The sequence below is a fragment of the Alnus glutinosa genome, chromosome 4, assembly GCF_958979055.1.
Source record: "Alnus glutinosa chromosome 4, dhAlnGlut1.1, whole genome shotgun sequence".
Lineage (NCBI taxonomy): Eukaryota > Viridiplantae > Streptophyta > Magnoliopsida > Fagales > Betulaceae > Alnus > Alnus glutinosa.
The window spans coordinates 10,011,146-10,021,379 of NC_084889.1; the positions used below are offsets into that span (position 1 = coordinate 10,011,146).

General features: G+C 39.4%; 1 protein-coding gene across 1 annotated transcript; it reads left to right on the forward strand.

Moving 5' to 3' along the window:
- The first annotated feature begins 6,178 nt into the window (after window positions 1-6,178).
- On the forward strand, window positions 6,179-9,998 carry LOC133867033 (cysteine proteinase mucunain-like). The gene is made up of 5 exons (XM_062303704.1): window positions 6,179-6,719; window positions 8,078-8,313; window positions 8,409-8,549; window positions 9,113-9,565; window positions 9,661-9,998. Exons 1-5 carry the CDS (start codon window positions 6,239-6,241, stop codon window positions 9,736-9,738), a joined length of 1,389 nt encoding a protein of 462 aa, XP_062159688.1. The 5' UTR covers window positions 6,179-6,238; the 3' UTR covers window positions 9,739-9,998.
- The last annotated feature ends 236 nt before the right edge of the window (window positions 9,999-10,234 follow it).

Below are 10,234 nucleotides of genomic sequence, written 5' to 3' on the forward strand. Positions count from 1 at the left end.
AAAAACTAGCAACTCCATCAGACCTCGAAGTCAAATGCAGGCATTTCAATCAGCATTGGGGGACTGCAATCTAGCAGATTTGGGGTTCCGTGGTCCGAAATTTACATGGTGGAACGGAAGGCAAGGAGAAGATTTTACTCGGGAACGACTGGATCGGGCGGTGGCCAATCCTGAATGGAATCAGTTGTTTAATGCTGCAGAGGTTGAAGTGTTAGCTAACAGTGTCTCTGACCATCACCCCTTGTTGATCACTGTTTCCCACTCGGAGGACATCAAATGGAAGAAGTATCATTTTTTCAAATATGAAGCTAGCTGGACCAAAAAACAGGATCATGCAGATATTATCAAGAAAGTTTGGAGAGTAAAACACAAGGAAATTGACCCTTGGCGAAGGATTAATAGAAAGATGAATGGGTGCAGGAAGTCATTACAGATATGGGTGAGAAAATCTGAAAATAATATTGCTTCCCAGATTCACAAGAAGTCATTAGAGCTCCACTCAATCCAAATGGAGGAAAATCAGGAGACAGTAGAGAAAGAACTGACCGTGAAGGAGGAACTAAACTCACTTCTTGAGCAGGAGGACCTTCACTGGAGTCAACGGGCAAAAGAAAACTGGCTGAGGTATGGGGATCAAAACTCTAAATATTTTCATGCTTGTGCTAGTCAAAAGAACCGTCGGAAGAATATTGTGGAAATTATGGATATGGGAGGCCGGCTCTGCTGCTCAAAGGAGGATATTGAAAATGCTTTTATCTGTTATTATGATGATCTCTTTACTGCTGGAACTGATCTAGAGCTGGAGAATTGTCTGAGTGCAATTGACTGTAAGGTGACACCGGCGATGAATACTAAACTTATGGTTGTGCCTACAGAGGAGGAAATCTATACAGCCTTACAGCAAATGGCCCCTTTGAAAGCTCCTGGCCCCGATGGGTACTCTGTTTGCTTCTTTCAACATAATTGGGAAACTGTTCACACTGAGGTATGCTCAGCTATTTTCCATTTTTTTCATTCTGGGCTGCTGGATAGCAATTTAAATAAAACCCATATAGTTCTTATTCCTAAAATCCAGCAACCGAATTGTGTGTCAGAGTTCAGACCAATAAGTCTTTGTAATGTGCTCTACAAACTTATTTCAAAGGTTTTGGCTAATCGGCTTAAACTAGTGTTACCAGAGATTATCTCCTGCACGCAGAGTGCCTTTATTCCAGGTCGTCTGATAACAGATAATATTTTGGCTGCCTTTGAGACTTTACACTCAATGCAGACCCGGATGTGGAGTAAAACTGGATATATGGGTTTCAAGCTTGATATGAGTAAAGCCTACGATCGAGTGGAATGGCCTTTTTTAGAGGCGATCATGCGGAGGATGGGGTTTACGGAGCAATGGATTACTCTCATTATGGTCTGTGTTAGATCAGTGTCATATTCAATTCTCATTAATGGTGGCCCGGTGGGAAATATTAAGCCATCAAGGGGGATTCGACAAGGGGATCCCATTTCTCCCTATCTGTTCCTACTTTGCGCAGAGGCCCTGAGTGCATTATTACAACAAGCTGAAAGGAAGGGGATAATTACGGGTGTTCCAACTTCTCCGAGGGGACCTAGATTGAGTCATCTATTCTTTGCGGATGACAGTATTATTTTTTGTAAGGCGAACTCAGTTGAGTGGAGAAGAATTATGAAGATTTTGGGCATTTATGAAAAAGGGTCGGGTCAAAAGCTTAACCTGCAGAAGACATCTTTATTCTTCAGCCGCAATACCAGCCATGAGAGGAAACAGGAAATTTTGAGCCTGTCTGGGTTGATGGAAACACATAGGATTGATTCATACCTAGGGCTTCCTTCTTTTGTGGGTAAGTCCAAGGCTCAGTCCTTTGGGTTTATTAAAGATAGAGTGACGAAGAAGATCAATAATTGGAAGGTCAAATTCCTCTCCCAAGCTGGCAAAGAAGTGTTGTTAAAAGCGGTAATTCAGGCGATACCTACATATAGCATGTGTGTGTTTCAACTTCCTATTGCCTTATGCAAGGAGATAAATTGTTTGATGCAAAATTTCTGGTGGAATCACATGTCTCAAAATGCTAAAATTCATTGGATGTCTTGGGAAAGAATGGGACGTTCCAAAGCAGTAGGAGGTCTAGGTTTTCGGGATTTGGTGCTGTTTAATCAGGCTTTACTTGCTAAGCAAGGGTGGCGGTTAATTCAAAACCCTTCATCTCTCTCAGCACAAATTTTCCGAGCCAAGTACCATCCTAGAAGTGGCTTTATGGAGGCTTCCCTAGGCTCTCGCCCTTCTTTTGTTTGGCGGAGCATATGGAATTCTAGGGAATTGTTGCAACAAGGCTTGGTTTGGAGAGTGGGCAATGGATGCAATATAAAGGTTTGGGGAGATCGTTGGCTCCCAACACCACAAACTTTTCAGGTCCAATCTCCTCCAAAGATCATTGATAGACAGTCTATGGTGGCCTCATTAATTAATCCCACCTCCAAGAATTGGAATGAGGCTTTACTTAAAGAAGTGTTTACGGAAGAAGAAGCTCAAGTCATAGTTAATATTCCTCTAAGCCCATTGCTGCCTGCAGATAGGTTGATTTGGCGTGGAACTGCTAATGGTATTTTTTCAGTTCGGAGTGCCTACCATCTCGGCAAAGAAGAAAAGGAGAGACGAGCAGCTCAAAGTTCCCAACTGAACACAGGGCAGGAATTGTGGAAGGCTCTTTGGGCAATGGAAGTGCCAAATGCGGTGAAAATGTTTGCATGGAGAGCTTGTCAAAATATTCTGCCCACACGCCGGAACCTATTTAAGCGAAGGGTTATTGAAGATGCTAAATGCCCTTGTTGTGGATTAGAAGAGGAGTCTTTAATTCATGCCTTATGGATTTGTCCGGCAGCTCAGGATGTCTGGGGAAGTAAAACATCACCATTCCAAAAGTGTTGTGTTTCAGGAGCGACCTTCAAGGAGATTTTTGAAGATGGTCTTCAGCGCTTTAGCAAGGAAAATTTGGAACTGTTGATAGTAGTGGCCCGTGGAATATGGTTTAGGAGAAATAAATTTGTTTTTGAAGGCACTTTTAACCATCCAGATGAAGTCTATACTGCTGCAGTGAGGTTTATTCGGGAATACAAGGAGAGCAAGCAATTGGACCAGTCAGTTCCCACGCAGTCTGTAAAGGGACCTGACAATAGCCGTGATACAGTTACTTGGAGTCCTCCTCCAAACGGGTCCATAAAGCTTAATTGGGATGCGGCTATAAATAAAAAAAAGGGATGGATTGGCTTGGGCATCATAGCAAGGGACTATTTGGGGAATTGTTTGGGAGTTCGTAGTCTCACTAAAATCTTGCAGGTGGATGCTAAGACTGCAGAATCTTTAGCTGCGTTGGAAGCCATTCTTTTTGCTAGAGAAGCTGGGTTTTTAGATGCTATATTTGAAGGAGATGCAGCCCATGTTATTGAGGAGATTAACTCAAACCCTCCCTACCTTTCGAGATCTGGCCATATTTTGGAAAGCATTCATGTTGAGCGGCAAAGATTACATACATGTAGTTTCAATTTTGTTTATCGTGAAGCCAATTGTGCAGCTCATTGTCTAGCTAAAGAGGCTGCTAGTTCTTTGAATGATTTGTGTTTACTGGAGGATACTCCCATTAGTATTTCCAGTATTGTTGTTAGGGAAGCTGTATGTCCCTAGATCCTTGATTTTGAGGGTCAAGTGTATTTTGTTATGAATGAAGAGTATGAGTATTTCTGTTCAAAAAAAAAAAAAAAAATACCATGTAAGTTGTGATTCACACTTTAAAACTTAGGGTAATTATTTGATAAAAATGGAAGTAGCATAAAGTGTGAATTACGCTATCAGAGTTTTACAATTTTTTCGTTTTGCTACCTCTATTGATGTTTCATAAAAAAATACTTACGACTATTTTGCAACATGTATACGAGGCCACGTCATCGCCTATAAAATCACGTTAGACCATATCAAACTTGCAATATCAGGCTCGCTTACCATATCACCTGCAGGTTGCCATATCAGCTCCACACCTTAGCGTCCAAAGTAGAAATGGTGATGTGCATAATTGTGCACATTAATAGAAAAATCTAATGTTCTCAAGGGATAGCTTAATTTGCTGGATACCATGCCTTATGAAGCAAAAGTTACTAGTTCGATTCTTCCCTCCTCCTTTTTTTGTGAACATGTTAAAAAAAAAAAAAAAAAAAAAATCTAATTTTTACTTGGTTTTTCTCGTTCTTATCCGTTAATTTCTTCCTATGATCAATACTAACCTAACATGCAACTAAAAATTAATCCAATCTTTTCCTTCCGGAAGTTTCAAACTTTGAACCTATGCACAAAACCTAACTTTAGTAAAAATTCTAACCTTATATGCTCTTTGCATTACAATTTAAACAGTACAATGACGTATTAATGTGTGTTTTCAAAGTGCATAGAAGCTTATTTGGTACATTTTTATGAAAATAACTTCAAAATCTTTATCCTACCACAACTTAGGATACCAGTATAACCACCCACAGGGTTGTCACCATATTAGAAATATAATTCCTATAATATAACTATTTACATATACATATACACGATGTTATATGGGCATTATAAAGCCGCTGTATTGTAACACCCCTAAAAATTAAGTAAATTAATAGCTAATTTTGACCAATAGCTAAATCTTAGCATTTTTTTTTCCCTAAAAAAGAAGAGAGATATTTTAAAAATTTTGACAAGATTTAACGGAAAATCTTAACGGATGGTTGATAGTGAAAAAAAAGTAAAAGATTGATACTTAAGATTATAAGTGAAGTTCTCCCTATTTGTTTTTTTTCTTTTGTAAATTTGTTGTCCCTATTTTTATTAATGAACTTATGGTATTTTTAAATAGATACTTACAATGCATAGTAAAAATAAAAAACGTACTAGAATAACTACTACTAATGTTCTTAATAATGATAATCTATTATTTCTAATATTTAATTATAATCTAATCTTAATTTTAATATTATCAAGAAATATAATTTATTATCTCTAAGATATTTTATTTTTAAACTTTTAATAAAATTACCCATTCTTATTTTAGATTAAAAAACTCTTACTACAAGACTTTTTCTATGGTAGGGTGTAAACCGGTAACAGAAGCGACAATGCATGTGATAAAAACCATTTCTTTTATATGTTTTCTTAAATTGATTTTTTTCCATTGTTTTCAGAAGCAGAAAATTGGGTTTAAAATTTGATTACGACTCCCTTGCATTGAAAATTGAAAATATAGACTTGAGGTTTTCCATTTTCCAACGTAACTCCCATTTGCATTATCAATTCCGAAACTTTGACTTAATGTTGCCAAACATTAATTACCCTCAAAAAAATCAGGGATGAGAAAAGAAAAAGAGAAGGAAAAACAATAAAGAAAACTGAAAGGGTCAGAAAGAAAATAAAAAGGGGGGCATCCAAGTGAGCTAATAAAAGAGACGACGAACTTAAAAAAAAGAAACGACGAAATAATTGATGTAACAAACGTTTGCCAAAAAAAATAAAAATAAAATTGGTGTAACAAACGCGAAAGTCTCTCCCTACTTTGAGTGGGTCCCACACAAAGACAAAAGAACAGTCACGGTCGCCCACTTACCCAAGGCACCAAGTAATGTCATACTACGTGGCAAACTCCAGTTCGCAGAAGGAGGAAACCCAATGGTCTCCCTCGCCGCCGTGCCCACGCTCGAACCATGTGCGTGAGTTAAATCAAAGTCTTAACCACGGTCAAATCCAAATCCCTCCTGGTTTAAAACCTGGCGCGTGAACCCACATCCAATTCACCATTTCCCACCCCACCCTCCTTCTGTTTCCGTGTGTTGGTCTCTTTTTCTTCCCAGCCGTCGATCCTCCCTCCTCTGTCACGTACCGTTTATCTGTTTAGAGAATCCAATATTTAAATTCTAAATGAAATAACAGAAATAAATTTATCAATTTATGAAGATATTCCAAAATAAATTATCAACCACGAGCGGAGGGAGTCTCAACCAATCAAATCATATCCACGTGGTTCTTAGTTGTATTCGTCCAAATTGTTAGCTACGTATTTCCTTTATTTATTTTTTCTTGTTAATATAGATAATTAAATATTAAATACCACGGCCGTTCTTTTTCTTTATAAGCCCACCACCCCCTCTCTACTTTTTCACAAGCACACTCAGGATCCTTTCTCTCTGAAAAAAGCCAAGCAAGATGGCTTCGTACAGATCACCTTCAACCATGGCGATCTTCCTGTTCATGATCTTCACGTTCTCGTCGGCCTTGGATATGTCGATCATTACGTACGACGAGAGCCACGGCGAAAAATCGGGCTGGAGGACCGACGACGACGTGATGGCGATATACGAGGCGTGGCTCACGAAGCACAGCAAGGCCTACAACGCCATCGGGGAGAAGGAGAAGAGATTCGAGATTTTCAAGGACAATCTCCGGTTCATCGACGAGCACAACAGCGCCGAGAGCCGGACGTACAAGGTTGGGCTGAACCGGTTCGCCGATCTGACCAACGAGGAGTACCGGGCCACGTACCTGGGTGCCAAGCCCAGTACCAGGAAGAGGCTTTCGAAGCAGAGGAGCGACCGTTATGCGCCACGTGTCGGAGAGAAGTTGCCCGAGTCCGTTGATTGGAGGAAGGAAGGTGCGGTCGTTGACGTCAAAGACCAAGGAAGTTGTGGTGAGTTTTATTTGGATAGTATTACTTTTAATTTTTTTTTTTTTAAAAATAATTTTGATTATTTTAATTTTGTCTATTCGATTATTTTTCCTTACTGTTTGTAACTTTGTGCGGTGGAAGGGTAATTTTGACATTTCCGAGGTTTTAAAGTTGTGGGGCTACTGTTGTCCTTTTCTTCGTAATGAAGGAATAGGATTAGGGATGGAACCTTATTAGTTTAAATGTCTAATTTGTTCATTAAAAAAAAAAATTTGTCTAATTTGTTGCTGTGGGTTTATTTTCACGACGTTAATTGTTCTTTAAATTGCTTTGACTCGGTCTAAGTAAGAAAATTTTCCGTTCTGGTTAATTTTGGAGTTTGATTGTGCGACTATTTTCCTGGATGATATAGCCACAGGAAATGCCTATAATTTTTTTTTTTACTGATGAATACAGATAAATTTTTGGTGTAAAATTAATCCCGATTCTTGCAAAAGCTTACTGAGACTGAAAAAATTTCAGATGACCTTCGTTGACACGGTGCGAAGACAATTTTGCCCCTCTAACTGTTCCACGATACGCGGGTTCTGATCTCTGTAGATTGGTTTTTTTTTTTTTAATAATTTTTTTTAAATTATTAATTATTTTTAGGTCTGTAGATTGGTTATCATTCACGAGTGATGTTGCATACCTGCTTGAAATTAGATATTTTTTGGGTGTGGTCTCCGGATAGAACTGTTCTACAACCACCGCCGTCATAACGGGCCCACTGGATTTATCAGTTTTCACACTAGTAGTGATTGAACTTTTTCTCAGTACCATGCCCGATGGGAGATTGGGTATGTTTGTTAATGTATTTTGGGGTGTATTTTGTTTTTTGTTTGAAAAAAGTGATCTGATTTTTGTTTTTAAGAGAGTATTATATTTTGGATTGTTTCTTAATTTTTATTTATTTTTTTATTTTCGTTTAACTCGTTTCAATGTATGGCTTAGGTATTCGTGTTTGGATGTCATCTAATAATTTTCCTTCTATCTTGGATTTTATGGTGACCCTCTTACCTAGGGTATTTGGCTATTTGCTTAGAGTGAACCTGATGAAAAGGTTTTACTTAATGATTTACCCAGAAAAGCAATTAACCTGGGATAAATTTCCTACAAGCAAGTGTTATTTTTCATCAGGTTGACTGAAAATGGAAGTGTTATTGGGTAACCAACTTAGGGTGAGATTTCTGCGGGAAATGGCTTTCATGGTTGCAAATCAAACCCTAAAAGCTTTTCTTGTATCAATAATATTTTGGCTAGTTATGCTCACAGCAATTGTTTTGATTTTAACGAGCTGTGATATGATTTTTTATTAAGTATTTGATTTGAAATTAAAGGGAGTTGCTGGGCATTCTCGACAATTGCTGCTGTGGAAGGGATAAACAAGATAGTGACAGGCGATTTGATCTCACTATCAGAGCAAGAGCTGGTGGACTGTGATACATCATATAATGAAGGATGCAATGGGGGTCTAATGGACAATGCCTTTGATTTCATCATCAACAATGGTGGCATCGACAGTGAAGAAGATTATCCTTATAAAGCTTCTGATGGCAGATGTGATACATTCCGGGTTAGTAGCAATTATCCGGGGAAACAACAAAGTAGGAAAGCTGAACTAGGGAAAAAATTGTTCTCATTTTTTCTTTTGTCTTTTGTTTTTGGCAGAAAAATGCCAGGGTTGTTACAATTGATGACTATGAAGATGTTCCTGTAAACAACGAGAAAGCATTGCAAAAGGCAGTTGCTAACCAGCCAGTGAGCGTTGCCATTGAAGGAGGTGGCAGGGAATTCCAGCTTTACGTATCGGTAAGATCATATCTGTTTATGATTAAGAATTATACGGCTTGGGAAGGGTTAAAAAGGAGATCATTAGCTCTGTAAACGACAAAGTTCTTCATTCAAAGAATTGAGCCCTTTCGTTGCTATAGCTTTACTCCAAATGTATCTTTTTGTTATGAACTAGTTGCATTTAAATTAATGGCCTTTGCCTATAACAACCAGTAGAAGGCCCAACACACTTAGCACCTCCCCACCTAAGAATAGTATTATATAGAAACCAGTAGAAGGCCCAAGAAACATAGCTACCATCTACCCTCGTTAGGGAGCAGCCTAGTGGTCAAAGGGTGGGCTTGGGATGAGAGCTGTAGATTCGGACATCTTGGGTTCGATTCTGCACTGGGGGTTTTCCTGAATTACCTAATACACGGTTCTGGTGAGTGGGGTTGGGTGAATTTGTTTGTAAAGGCAATTGGATTGCACTGGCTTGGATTCTTTGTGCACTGATCTACTCAATGTTGCTTTTGAAGCTGTAACATCATTGATAGCTTCCAATACAATGAAATATATTTTGGTTTCCCCCATCTGTTCAGGGTATATTCACGGGAAAATGCGGGACAGCACTGGACCATGGAGTTGCTGCTGTTGGATATGGCACAGAAAATGGTGTTGGTTACTGGATTGTGAGGAACTCATGGGGTGCAAGCTGGGGAGAGGCAGGGTATATCAGGATGGAGCGCAATCTGAATGGCACTGCCACAGGCAAATGTGGTATAGCAATGGAGGCTTCTTACCCTATCAAGAAAGGCCAGAACCCGCCCAACCCGGGCCCCTCTCCGCCATCTCCGATAAAGCCCCCAACTGTCTGTGATAACTCTTACTCCTGTGCTGAGAGCAACACTTGCTGCTGTATCTATGAGTATGCAAACTATTGCTTTGCATGGGGATGCTGCCCTCTCGAGGGTGCCACCTGCTGTGATGACCATTACAGTTGCTGCCCGCATGACTATCCCGTCTGTAACGTTAATGCAGGGACCTGCTTGACGGTAAGAAGCAACTAAACTTCGTTGGTTACATGTTTTTTCGGTATCTGAAACTCCTTTTGCTTAGCCTAACATGTTTGTATCCCTGCTTGCAACAGAGCAAGAACAACCCATTGGGAGTGAAGGCACTGAGGCGCATTCCTGCTAAACCTCACTGGACCTTTGGAAGTGCTTAAGCAAATGTTAAAGCTGGAACTTTGAAAAGTTGGAGGAGGATATGAAAGTATCATCCGAGTGCATGTCCATCATTAAGATACCAGTGGATAGACGGTACTATTTAAAAGATTATTTAGATACTAATTATGTATATACTGCTCTATTTATTCCTGCTTCATTTGAACAACCAACAGACAGAATGTTATCAGTTTCCATTGCCCTCTGTAAATTCAGTCATCATTCAGCCGTGGCTTTAATGAATTGGCGCATGATTCCCCAATGCCTGCTTGTAGTTTGTTTGATAGCTGTAGCATCCATTTCTTTCCCTCAAGTTATGTTGATACGCTGATAACTAGAGCTGCAACGGAGCCTAATTCTGACTATTTGAACTCGGCTCCACAAACATATGTCTGCTCGAGTTTGACTGGAATAAACCAAAGAGAAATGATGCACGGACTTCTCTTCCCTTTTTACACTCACAGGACTTACTTCTTACGTCAGCGTTTTCGTTTTTAC